This window comes from Lissotriton helveticus, chromosome 1_2, assembly GCF_964261635.1.
Source record: "Lissotriton helveticus chromosome 1_2, aLisHel1.1, whole genome shotgun sequence".
Lineage (NCBI taxonomy): Eukaryota > Metazoa > Chordata > Amphibia > Caudata > Salamandridae > Lissotriton > Lissotriton helveticus.
Genome location: NC_136058.1, coordinates 174,603,170 through 174,617,481, shown reverse-complemented (window position 1 = coordinate 174,617,481; position 14,312 = coordinate 174,603,170). Strand labels below are relative to the sequence as shown.

The following is a 14,312-nucleotide window of genomic DNA, read 5'->3' as shown; positions in this document are numbered from 1 at the left end:
CCTGTCAGTACTAATACTTCACATTTTCTCCAATTACAATTTCTCAAAGAAACAAAATCTATTTGTGAAACACTTGAGACAAAGCAACATTTGAAAAACACAACTTTCTTCATAATTTTCTCCTTAAAGCACACTATTTTCTATCTAAATTAAAGAAATTTTTTCTCACCTTAGCAAATACTTTGAGTTTCAAAACAGTCTCAGAAACACACCAATTTGTCTTCAGCAGAGCAAAAGGTATGCACTCCAGAGTCTGCAGCTATCAAAAGCACAGAAATGCTGTAATTCCTCACACAGATCTCTCATGTCACCCAATCAAAACTCTTCCCTCACTTTTTTTCAAAGCAAAACCCTTCCCCCCTCTGCCCCCTCTCTGCTTTTTCTGCATAGCAACCACCTCTTGCAAGACCTCTCACACAACAATGTTGCAATTGAACTCTGAACTCTCAGTGCACCTGCATATCCAAAGCATTCTTTCATTTAATGATTTTTTCTTCGCCACTCAAAATACATCTTTCAACGAACTCATCCATGCACACTAACTTTCTGTTTTCAGCAATCAAAATCCACCAATCACTCTTACTGCTTCATTAACACAGAAACTCCTCCGTTTTTTTCATTTTACACTCTCATTTTTTTAACTGCCATTTCATTGCCACACTTCATCTGACTGCAGGAGAACCTTCTCTCGCCATGTTTTCTGTCTGGATTGTTGGACATAGCTACATCTATTGGGCTCAAAGGTACGCTGAAAACAGGAATTTACCTAACCTCAATTTACAAGATGTGGAAATTAAGTGGTTTGGCCACAGAGGATTAAAATGTCACCAATTGATACCATTGGTGAAAACCTTTATGCATTTGCCAAAACCTGACCTGTTAATTGTGCACTGTGGAGGTAATGATTTGGGCACTTTGACTGGGGTAGGTCTGGAAATGCTTTTAAAGGACACCTTTGAGCAATTGATGGCACTTTTTCCTCAGACTGCCTTGGTATATTCAAATATATGCCAAAGACAGAAATGGAGGTGGTCAAACCAATTTTGTCCACAAATTGAGAAATCGAGGAAGCATGTAAACAAATCTGTTTCAGCTTACATGAGAGACCATGGAATGGGCTCCCTGTACAACAATAACTTGCGTTACTACATGCAAGATATCTACAGAGCAGATGGAGTTCACTTCTCAGATGAGGGCAACAGAGTTTTCACTCTGAATTTAAGACTGTGCATTGGTACCTACTTATAAGTACCTAAATGTACCATAAACCCAAAAGCTCTTCTCAGAGCTACCCTACATCTGATCACTCACAATTATTATTTTACTCTAACTTTTTTCACTAATTTTCAAGAAAGTACGCTCCCCAGACCGCTTCCCGGTTCGCGAACCGGGCGCACTCCACGCAAAAAACCTAAAAAAACGGTATATTTTTTTTTTGCCCTGCGAGACCCTTTCAAAGCCTCCACATCAAACCTAGGGGGTCAGGGAGGATCTACTATGCCCCCTTATGGTCATTTGCCCCTTCGCTTTGGCCTCCTCTTGTCTCTCGATCCTACCGAGAGACAAGATGGCGGCCGCTACGGACTGTTTGGAATGTTTACAGACGCCGAAAAACCAATCAGCTTTGCAAACCTCCGTAACGCGAAAAGTACGAGAAGCGGAGCGCTGTTACAGATATATATCTTTTTTTGAACGTTAATTTCTCAAAATCCACTAGAGCACATATATTGAGACCTAGCAAAGGCACATCGGGCTACCAGTCCCTACAATTTTGCCAAGTTTCGTGCAAATCCATTCAGCCGTTCGATTATTATTATTATTATTTTTTTTGCCCCGCGGTGCCCTTTTAAAACCTCCACATCAAACGTAGGGGGTCACCGACGATCTACTATTCCCCCTTATGGTCATTTGCCCCTTCGCTTTGGCCTCCTCTTGTCTCTTGATCCTACCGAGAGACAAGATGGCGGCCGCTACGGACTGTTTGGAATGTTTACAGACGCCGGAGAGCCAATCAGCTTCGCTTCGCAAAGCTCCGTAACGCGAAAAGTACGCGAAGCGGTGCGCTGTTACAGATATATATCTTTTTTTGAACGTTAATTTCTCAAAATCCACTGGAGCACATATATTGAGATCTAGCAAAGGCACATCGGGCTACCAGTCCCTACAATTTTGCCAACTTTCGTGCAAATCCATTCAGCTGTTCGATTATTATTATTTTTATTTTTTTTTGCCCCGCGGGGCCCTTTTAAAACCTCCACATCAAACCTAGGGGGTGAGCGACAATGTACTATGCCCCCTTATGGTCATTTGCCCCTTCGCTTCGGCCTCCTCTTGTCTCTCGATCCTACCGAGAGACAAGATGGCGGCCGCTACGGACTGTTTGGAATGTTGACAGACGCCGGAGAACCAATCAGCTTCGCTTCACAAAGCTCCGTTGCGCGAAAAGTCCGCGAACCAGAGCGCTGCCCGGTCCGCTGTTACAGATATATATATTTTTTTAAACGTTAATTTCTCAAAATCCACTGGAGCACATATATTGAGACCTACAAAAGGCACATCGGGCTACCAGTCCCTACAATTTTGCCAAGTTTCGTGCAAATCCATTCAGCCGTTCGGGCTAAAAGTGAGGCCAACCGCCCTATGGAAAACTCAATGTTAAAAACACGTTTTGGGACCCCCCTTTTTTCTCGGCCCCCCCTTGACGAACCCCCCCAAAATTTTCAGGGGCTGCTCAGAAACAAAATGTGCCATTTTCCTGAAAATTTCAGCCAATTCCGTCCACAAACGCCAAAGTTATTAGACATAGAATTTTCAAAAAACCCATAGAGAAAAAATCCTAACTATATATACCTACTGGCGACCGCCAGTAGGTAATATATATATATATATATATATATATATATATATATATATATATACATACATACATACATACATACATACACACACATACACACACACACACAAAAAATGGTACTGATTCTCTGGCCTGGTCAATGATAAAATAAATAAATTCGGAAAACTGCTGTCATTTAAACAGGTTCTCAAAACGAGATAGCAAAACGGACATAAAACAGCTGCTGCCCTTATTTGTCCCCAGGAAAGCAAATTTAGGGGGCTATCTTGCACTGAAGAAAACTGTGATAAACAAAAACTAATCTGAGGAGAAAGTTAAATCTTGCCCCAGAACATTATCAACATAATTAGGGAAAATGCATGAGCGGAAATAAATACGCATGAAAGAAGTGAGATAACCTATTAAGGAGGCTTAGTTAGCTCGAAAGACAAACAGATTCTGTGAAATCCGAACTTCTCAGTGCAAAAAGGCCAGCTGTCAAAGCCATGAGTCTTAATACGGAATGGAAGAAAAACTGATGGATAAGGTTCAAACACTTTTTTAACTTGTTCTTAGAATTCATGGGTCAGAATGTCAATCTTTAGAATTTTTAAAAAGGAGGAAGTCAGCCCCTTGTGTGAATATTGAAAAAGTTCATGTATAAAAACGAAGTTACATCTTTGACAAATTCCTCTGCTATGAACGTAGCTGCTGAGACCCAGGTCTGAGGTCAGTAAATGACAGGTCACAGGTGGGGTGGCACACAGCTGGCAAACAAAGGCGCAAATAGGAAACTCCAGACCAATCCCACAGATAGGCGCAGCACCCACACAATGGTCCAGGGAGATTGGCCCGAATAAGTCCCACATGGCCGAAGTGGTGTGCGCGTTCCCAAAACACCATACAGTCAGATGCTACTTGAAGTTAGGAATACATAGCCAATCAGGACACAGCACACAGTACACACAATGATCCCGCGCACCCCATGCCAAACATCTGATCACATTATGTCCATGCACGGTAGAGGCCCACCTGTATTCCTCATCGAATACATTAATTTATGACTCCAAAGACAGAGGGTCACATTTCTTACCAAAGATTTGGGACAGTCTCACGCCCTACGCCTGTAACTGGTGTCCCGGCCGCACTGTCTGTTTAATCAAACGAACTGTTCCTGTTTTGCCAAACACCTCTTGTTTTTTTACAAGTTATTTCATGTTCAAGCAACACTTGCTTTTGACTTACTACTTTGAACTGTTGTCTAATTTTTAGGTCTCGTCCTTTACCATTCCGAAGGAATGGGAAATGGCGAGAATTCAAGTGCTCGAACTGATTGTCAAACCACTGCTTTTTTTCGTGGCGTTTTCTTCGAGTGCACGTACAGGCACGCGCTTTTGGCCCATACACTTTCATGGCCATCTGTTCCTCAATGTCCCTCCCACCCTTCGTTTGATCTTGCCGCGAGTTCAGGCTAATGGCCCTCCCCCCTCCCCCAGCACAGAGCGCGCATCGCGGCCGCACAGCACATCAAAGGGCTTCTCCCAGCGTGTGCTGTGCGGCTTCTCCTCCCCTAATTATGTGGCCGGCCGTACTTGCGTTTCCCGGCCGCTTCCCGGCCGCTCTTGTATTTAATTAGCAGCAGCAGCATTTCTCCTACGCCAGGCCACATCAAAGGCTCTGTGCCACTTTCACCCACACAGCAACACTTACAGACACGCAACGCCACTCACACCCACGCAAGCCCACTATCATCCACGCAACACCACACTCACCCAAGCAACACCACTCATCCACGCAACACCACACTCACCCAAGCAACACCACTCATCCACGCAACGCAACTCATCCACGCAACCCCACTCACCCAAGCAACACAACTCACACACGCAACGCCACTCACACACGCAACGCCACTCACACACGCAACGCCACTCACACACGCAACGCCACTCACACACGCAACGCCACTCACAACGCCACTCAGCCACGCAACGCCACTCAGCCACGCAACGCCACTCAGCCACGCAACGCCACTCACACACGCAACGCCACTCAGCCACGCAGCGCCACTCAGCCACGCAACGCCACTCAGCCACGCAACGCCACTCAGCCACGCAATGCCACTCAGCCACGCAACGCCACTCACACACGCAACGCCACTCACACACGCAACGCCACTCACACACGCAACGCCACTCAGCCACGCAACACCACTCAGCCACGCAACGCAACGCCACTCAGCCACGCAACGCCACTCAGCCACGCAACGCCACTCAGCCATGCAACGCCACTCAGCCATGCAACGCCACTCACACACGCAACGCCACTCACACATTGTGGGTGCAGATTGTGGGTGCAGATTGTGGGTGCAGATTGTGGGTGCAGATTGTGGGTGCAGATTCAGAGTGCAGATTGTGGGTGCAGATTGTGGGTGCAGATTGTGGGTGCAGATTGTGGGTGCAGATTGTGGGTGCAGATTCAGAGTTCAGATTCAGAGTGCGGATTGTGGGTGCAGATTGTGGGTGCAGATTGTGGGTGCAGATTCAGAGTTCAGATTCAGAGTGCGGATTGTGGGTGCAGATTGTGGGTGCAGATTGTGGGTGCAGATTGTGGGTGCAGATTGTGGGTGCAGATTGTGGGTGCAGATTGTGGGTGCAGATTGTGGGTGCAGATTGTGGGTGCAGATTGTGGGTGCAGATTGTGGGTGCAGATTGTGGGTGCAGATTGTGGGTGCAGATTGTGGGTGCAGATTGTGGGTGCAGATTGTGGGTGCAGATTGTGGGTGCAGATTGTGGGTGCAGATTGTGGGTGCAGATTGTGGGTGCAGATTCAGAGTGCAGATTGTGGGTGCAGATTGTGGGTGCAGATTGTGGGTGCAGATTCAGAGTGCAGATTCAGAGTGCAGATTGTGGGTGCAGATTGTGGGTGCAGATTGTGGGTGCAGATTGTGGGTGCAGATTGTGGGTGCAGATTGTGGGTGCAGATTGTGGGTGCAGATTGTGGGTGCAGATTGTGGGTGCAGATTGTGGGTGCAGATTGTGGGTGCAGATTGTGGGTGCAGATTGTGGGTGCAGATTGTGGGTGCAGATTGTGGGTGCAGATTGTGGGTGCAGATTGTGGGTGCAGATTGTGGGTGCAGATTGTGGGTGCAGATTGTGGGTGCAGATTGTGGGTGCAGATTGTGGGTGCAGATTGAGAGTGCAGATTGAGAGTGCAGATTGTGGGTGCAGATTCAGAGTGCAGATTCAGAGTGCAGATTCAGAGTGCAGATTCAGAGAAAACTCAGCAGCACCACCACCATTGCAATGCAATAGGTCTCGTTTTAACGCAAATTTAAGCTATAGGCCTTGTAAATGACAAAGCCTTTTATTTATGTTCCAAAAACCAGAACGCAAAAATAAAGGGCATTATCATTTACAATGCTAATAGTTCAGACTCGCGTTATTGCGAGACCTATTGCATTTCCAATGCTTGTTACTCAAGTTTCCAAACAGCATACAAAAGAATGTAGTTCTACTGCTGCATGTGCTGGCATACAGATCAGAGCACACTCTGTTTTACCACTTTTATTTATATAGAGTATGTGTGTCAATCAGTCTGTTCATATGCTTGTGATGAAAATTAAAACACACGTTCTCTTGAAGCCTCTCTTAAATGAGCGGTCTGAGTCTACCTCTTAGTAGGTAGAGGCAAACCAAACAATATCCTTGCACACCAATTACCAAAGGCAATAAGTGAAATTCTTCACTCCTATAGCCTGCGGTAGAAGGTACCCATTGTACAGATTCTATGATTGGACTTTATTTTGTCCAGATTAGGGCGCCATTTTGTTATAAGCCTACTTGGAAAATGGTGGCCGATTATTTCCTCGATTCTAAAACATGGTGGTCTTTATCTTCCGAGGGAAATAAGTCACCTTCTTTTAACCTGTAAATATGTCAAATCCTCCCGGAAGTGACGTAAAAAAGGGGTCATATCCTTCTTGTAGTGACATAAAAAAAAGATGTCATATTCTTTAGTGTCATACATGAAAGTTCCTCATAGAAACAGGTGCCTTCTCCAAGGTCAAATAACAGCTATAACTCAAACAGTGTAGTCTGCATCGACATTTGTACCTTATTAGTACATCAAAGTGATGTATATGATTTTGTCAATCCATTCTTTAAGATAAGAAGGGTCGCATTACTATGAAAACTTCCTGAAATGACCATTAAATAGGAGAGGTCTTTGCCCCAGATTATTGCATTAGATGTTGTCCGAGATACTCCTGAGAGCACCTGCCAGATCGACGTGCTGCTGCAGCATCCAGTCCCGTGCTGAAGGCCAATAACGTGAAAAGAGGAGAGCTGAGGCCAGCTGCTAGTTTTTTTCTTTTGAGGGAACAATCCCTTCCAGCCCTACCAACCACAGCACTATACTGTAAACAGGTTTGCAGCAATTCGCCTCCCAAGAAACTCTAGATACAAGTTAATCTACTCCATGCTCTCACTGTGTAGCGCATAAAAGTAGGTGTTAGGGTGACAAAATACATTTCTCGCTATCTTAGAAATGTTCACATCATTTTCATTGTTGGTCATGTGTCGCAGTACTGTAATAATCATACCCTGTTTGGTTACATTTCATGTACTAAGCAACAAAATTAGAATGCTGGAATAATCACTTAACCATAAAGCGTCACTTATTCGGCGGAGTGACTGTGTGCTATTCTGAAGATTGAAATTAGGTTAGAATTTCCACTGCGTCTCCGAAACATTTATGGGACGGTCAGCAACCTAGAAAACACCAACATCACATCAACCAGAGATGTAAGTGGGGTTGTGTATGGCTACAACAACCTGGACATTCACATTCAAAAGTTGGTGCACTGAAGTAAGCGCAGGAATTTGTGGGTGGGACAGTCAGGTCTTGTACAAATGAGCCTACAGACTTAGTTTACGCAACATACCAAGAAGGGAGCATACCAATAAATCAGGTTTGCAGGTTCAAGATGGTGCTGTTACAACAGGAGCTGCATCCAATAACAGACTGCACTTTGGCAGCACTACAAACGTGGCCTTGAACCAGGACTTTTGTCATGGCTAAACTTGCTTGCATCTACAAAATGTCACTTTCAACCATCAACCTTGCAAGATGGACATCTGCCGAGTGATCATCAGAAAAGAGTACAGGTAATTTGGTGCGCATGCTCCAAAAAAAAGAGACAAGAGCTTCGATACCCCAGCTTCAAAACACAGAAACAATCTCCTACTTGATATCAAATTCTGCTCTCCCCAATTGCTCCAGCACACTGTTGAGACTATGAAAAAACAACCAAACAAATAACACAGAATATCATAGGGTGGTGCCTAAAGATGAATCGGTTCATGGCAAATGCACTACTAATCAACTTGAAAAATAAATAAATCAAAGAAAGTTATACGTACTGCAGAGCTGCAACTTCTTTCTGGCTCCAGGCGTGCCACCAACACAGGTACCTCTCTGTGCAATTCGGTCTTTGGAATGAGAATACTTCGAGGCAGAATGTTTTGATTCAATTTCTAGACCTCTCTTTTTCATTGAACTATGGCTGACTCTACCAGACTCTACCTCTACAGCACAAATGATGTCCACTGCCCCATCTTCTGGAGAAACTCGTAGCTTGGGTGGGCAGGCAGTCCGATTGCCTGGAGATTTCTCCATTTTCTGTTTGCCTTCAGGTGTCAAAGCACAGGTTAGAGGCTGAAAGGTCTTTCCGTTCCAAGAAAGCATTGCAAACAATTCCTTTTCCCCAACCTTCTTCACTTGTAGGTTTGCATTGGGATGCAGCATTTGGACCTAAAAATGGGACAGTTAAATGAAAATGGGAGTAAATCACAGGAACGTAAATGATGAGCATTGTGCAATAACAACAGCCTCCTTAAAAACAATGTTTCATTTAAAGCGGTGTGGCAGCCTCTGGTGAAATATTTATGCACAGTAGAGCACATGCGCCATATGCCCCCTAAGCTCCGGGAGCTGCGGCTAGTGGAAGATGCAGTGGTCCCCCCTGAACCAGATAGGCTGCTGGTGTAAAGCCCCGATGTTTGAGGCCTCGAGCAATGTCGGTGCTACAAGCTGTCCAGTTGACCGGCACGATGTCCTCCCCTCTACCCCCCTCTGTCCTCTTCTCTGCACTCTGAGAGCCTTTTCTTTCCTTGTCTTCTCTCTTTGCTTATTCTTACTGTCTTCTCCGATCTGCTGTCATCTTTGCTGACATTCTATTGAAGTTTGGACCTCCTTGGTCCTCTAGTTCTAACCTTGTTGGTTTAATGGTTACATTTGGTCTTTGGGACCGGGTAATCTTAGGCGGTGACTGCACGGCGTCCGCTGGAAAATATAACGCGGGCGGCCCTGATGGGTTGTAGGCGAAACGCTGTGTACAAGAATATTGAGTACGAGCACGGTCAATGTTACTTCATTTCTCATGCCATAACGCGGCCGGCCCTGAATGGGTTGTAGGCTTAACGCTGTGTACCAGTCACCCTTTTGCTACTCCCTGCTCCGGGGGAGAAATAAAAAAGATTTGACAGAAAAAGAATATTTCAGGAGCAGGTAGCAATGTAGATCATGCATCCTTAGCTGGAAAATAATTAAAGAGATATGTAAAGGACAAGTTAATGAGCCACATGTTATTTAATTAAACTTGCATGTGATGTGTAGAAGAGGGGACAACAGTAAAGCTTAAGCTATCGGACTGCCACTTACCCCCCTCCCCCCCTCCCCACCTATCATAGAGCAAGGAAAGATACTTTTCTTTTGATTGAAAGCAGAAAGTACCTATCCAGCAGGAGAACCGTTCTTAAGTTCCTAACAGGGTGAGACCATGCCTCAATCCTCAAACATCCATTCATTCAGGACTATAACAACAGAGCCAACACTAGTCAACCCACCACTAGATGACATTGACCCAAAGTAAAACCAAAGGGGATGACGGACGGGGTGTTGAACATTGCAAGCACTCACCCCCAGTCAACTGATCTGGGTGTAATCCATCATCATTCTTTAGCTCACTCCACCACCCCAGTTCAGGCATGGCCATATGCAAATCAGTCTGACCCAAAGTCTCTGAAGAGCATGTTTGCAAGGTGTACTCTTTGTCCTGCTGTACTCCATCTGGCATCATCTTGACCATTGGCAAAGGGAATAATGTGTGCAGAAGCAAGGGGTTTTCACAAATTTCTAGGCACATTCTTTAAAGGACATAGCTTTTGATGGAGACATTTTATCAACACGATTCCTGCAGCTCATATGGAATTCCGATGTTTCTATAGGCCTTCCCCTCTAAGACCAATGACAATTCCTCCTCCTCACAAGAAGTTGAATTGTCATTTTTCAGGGTCAAGAACACTTTATATAAGCACCATTGCAGGGATGCCCATGCCTAGGCTTCAACAGGAATGGAGGGAGAAATTAAAAACAAGTCCCTTTTCTTCTAGCCTTGCCTTGACAGTTAGTGTTCTTTCTGCACCACACCAAGTATTGCACAAAAGCTTAACATAACTAAGCTAAACAAAGTGTGTACATAACCTCAAATCTATATGCAGCATTTATTCCTATTGGTGATTTTTTTTTTTTTAACAGAGCAGCAGTCCGACAAATTGCCACAAAGAAGTGTATGCGGAAGCGGGCATGTGGAATAGGTGCTCACCTGAACGGTGCCAACAATGGTCTCAGCATCAATGTCATTATCACAAGCTGGGACATCATACAAGAAAATCTCTTGGGGGTGAACCTCCCGTCCCAACCTTTTTTGTTTAGTGCGTGGGACTTCTTCGAAGCGCGCAAACCACTGCACAACCGCATGCTTACGGGACTGAGTGCAAGAACCTGAAACACAAGATAGCCATAAAGTTCACTTCATGCGAAGAGCAGTTCAATTTCTTTTAGGTGATAGATGACGCACAAACATCCAACACCAAAGAGTGATGGCTAGCAGTCCTACACAAAAATTAAAACAAGCAATGCATGAATTAAAAAATGGGTCTAACCAGCTGGATGAATCCAACACAATGCATAAAATTACATTTTCTTCACAAATAGAACTATGTTTCTTAAAAAATGTTTACACAGTTGTAGCCCTTCAATAAAATGCAATTAAATTTTTAGGTCAAAAATCACTGCTGGGTCACACCTCAAATTTTCCTCTCAGACACTTCCAGTATCGTAATGAATAGGACTACACAACAGTTTCCACAAAAATCTTAAAAACGTAAAGCAAGGGCAAATCAAGTATATTTTTAATTGGAAGATATGCTTATTTTGACTACCAGACTAGATGCAATTGCTTAACTTATCAGGCCTCAAAGATTTGGCCGAGACCAGTCCTCCCTTGCTCTGGCCAGCCCCACACCACACTGTGCACAGGCCGCCTGCATGCAATAGGAAAAATAAAATGATAACGATAAGTTAGTCATTTTCTTTTTGATCAGTGGGGAAACACTCATCCGCCTTAGCTGAGGAGCCGCCACTGGTTGAGGTATGCTTGTAAAGAGGTTAGCATCTTCGTTTAACAAGGAGATGGGTGGGTAGAAGGAGCACAATGTGAGGTCTTTCCAAGGTTTGGGAATCACAGTGATGTGTGTCTCCCTTATGGTGTCTGCGAGGGTGCCTGTGTCCCCGAAGAAGTTATAAAAAGGTGGGTGAGGAGGGCGCCAGCTGTGTGGCAAAGATCTTGTAGAATGCAGGTGGGAACTCATGTCCTGGCGCTTTGCCCAGTTGTAGTTGGGTTAGGGCTGAAAGTCAGTCTCAGTCTCTCACAGTCTCTCTCTCACAGTCTCTCTCTCACAGTCTCGCTCTCACAGTCTCGCTCTCACAGTCTCGCTCTCACAGTCTCGCTCTCCTCTCTCTCCTCTCTCCCCCCTCCCCCCCTCTCTCTCCTCTCTCCCCCCTCACCCCCCCTCATAGTATAAGCTGTCTGATACTATGTCAAAGTTGCAATCTATTAGTATGTCGGCGTCTGGGGCTGCAGATATTCTTTCCAGAGAGTCATGGATTCATTGTTCTTAATGCTCATTGGGGGTATAGGGAGTGGCTAATGTAAGTAAGGGTGTGCGTGGATCGTGATCCTTAATGAAAGGAGTCTTTCAGGTATCTTTGCCTGCGTTTGGAGGACTGGGACCTGACCGGTTGTGGCGAGTAAGATTCCCCACTCCTGCCTTATTGCTAGGAACCGAGGAGAAATACTGCCAGGCAAACCAGCGAAATTGCATTTGTTTTCAATCCTTTTTGAGGAGGTGGGTCTCCTGTGAGTCGCGAAGGATGTTTAGGAGTGCAAGCCATTTCACTGGGGCATTAAGGCCTTGGACATTAAAACTCATTATCTTAAACATACAGTCATAGAGCGGTGGACATGGCCATGGTGTGGATGTGGAAAGAGCCATCTGCATGGTCCCCGGCAGATGCCATGGTGTCCTGGTCTTCCAAGGTGTGAGCTGTCCAAGACAAGAGTCCGGCCGTTGGGTGCGGGTATTGAAGAAGAAGAACTGGGGTTTAACGGTGATGGACTAAACCCAGATCTGTTGACTGGGTGTGAGTGTTTGATTGGTTCAGATGCTTCGTCCATCACGACCCCCTTTTGTACCGTGGAGTTAAAGACAGCAGATGTCCAGTGGGTGCGGTACTATGAGGAGTTGCGGTCCTGAAAAGATTCATGGTTTTGGAGTTGAAGTAAGGCAGAGAAGTCACGACGGCTTATATTCACAATGATTTATTGGGTGGTGTTCTTGGCCAAGTGACTTCCTCTTCAGCTGCTGCGAAGCGATTTAGGCTGGTCGCTCTCCTTGCGTGTCTTCCAGTACTAAAACCGATCTCACTTCTGCCATAGTATGGACCATAGGTGTTTTGTTGTTCCATATAAACATTAGTTGAAAGGGGTGCCCCCACTTGTATTCAACTCCCTTCCCATGCAGGAAGGTTGCGGCAGCCTTAAGGGAGCAGCGACGCTGCAGCACTATAGATGTTAAAGCCAAATAGAGCCAGACTTTTGGCCCTTCAAACATGATCGAGCTTTGGTCTCATGCCACTGTCATAATGGCTTTCTTCTGCTAATAGTGGTGGATATCCTGACTCGGTGGCAGGCCTGCCAGCTTCATGGTTGGATCAAGGGCCTTGTCCTTCTTTGCAACGTCTGGGAGGAGATTGCAAAAGAGGCGATGGATGTAACCCTTTAGGTTGCCAGAGTCTGCTTATGGATGGACACATTTAGTTTGGAAATTGGAATGGCGCCAACTTTTTTCAAGGTCCTCTAGGTGAAGTTTCAGATTCATGTTTCAGTCTCGCAGTTCAAGAAGTTTGCACCTGTGGGTGCTTCGTGCCTCTTCTCCGACTTTGTTGGTTTGTTCCAGTGTAGCCACTAGTTGACCAATGTCCACCTTGTCCCTCTTGATTTCTTTGACATCCGTGGTGACTTTTTCCCCCACACGGCTGCTAGGCCGTTCTGATGTAAGCAAAAGTAGGAATCTAAGAGGGGGCAGGTGACCGGGGCTTTCACCTCGGTATGTCCGCATCCATGGAGTGTGGCTCATGGGGAGGCTGTGGCATGGGCAAGGTGTCCTATCAGGGTCTGGCTGTTAGGCGGCTGTCTTGGTGGGTGTCTCTTTCAGAGTGGTGTCTTTATTGGATCTGTGTGTTGCCAGGGTTCTGCCAATAGTTTGTACCCCTTTGCGGCTATGGCAGCATTATATGCCAGTGGTTTTGCTTCCGGTGGACGGATTGGTGGATAGTGGTTGGATTGGTGGGTAGCTCTACAGTATTTACTTGCAATTCAATCCTGGTGTCCTTGTGGGGGCTCTGGCCTAAATGGTCACCGGCCCCCCTGCCTCCCTGTTTTGTGGACCCCGGTAAGATTGGGGGCTGCTTCTTGGACTGACTTCGCTTCTTCCATAGCATGGACTATATGTGCTTTGTTGGTCTATACAAAGATTAGTTGAAAGAAGTGCCACCACTTGTATTTCACACCCTTCTTGTGCAGGAAGGTAGTGGCAGAGTAGGTGACTATTTTGGACGTGCAGGGTAGAATAGGTCATGGTTCTCTGGTGACCTTTGATAGCGTGCCTGGAAAGTGGTTATAAATGGGGGCATGTGTACCTAGCATTCACCATACTGCAAAGTCACAACTGTGCCTCAAATGTATACAGCGGGCTCCCCCCAGAGTTTTTTTGGAGGCTCTGTGTCTAATCTGGTGTATGGAGGTGTTCGGCGTTGCAGGTGCCTGTACCTGCTGCGGCTCCCTGGGTTTGGATTTAAATCTCTCCAGTGGTGTGGCCATTATGCAGCCTCTTCAAGGGGTAGTGCCAAACGGGTCTGCTGGGCCCCGGGATCCAGGGTGCCCTCGCGGCCGTGAGTTGCCACTGAGCTGGCATACGCTGCTTCCAGAGGCGGGGTGGAGTGCTCAGTTCGGGCACTGAGACTGCTCCACTAGGCAGCAGGATCTGGTGCAGCAGCCATCTTTTATTGTGGC

At 45.9% G+C, this 14,312-nt stretch overlaps 1 protein-coding gene across 1 annotated transcript in view; it reads right to left on the bottom strand.

The window, feature by feature from the left end:
• Positions 1-14,312, bottom strand: part of ORC1 (origin recognition complex subunit 1) — a 142,234-nt gene that overhangs the window by 78,915 nt on the left and 49,007 nt on the right. Inside the window, exons 3-4 of the mRNA XM_078670617.1 lie at positions 10,503-10,681; positions 8,260-8,650 (exon numbers count right to left, since the gene is read on the bottom strand). Coding sequence (XP_078526743.1) covers positions 8,260-8,650; positions 10,503-10,681 — 570 coding nt within the window. The remainder of the gene's footprint in view (positions 1-8,259; positions 8,651-10,502; positions 10,682-14,312) is intronic.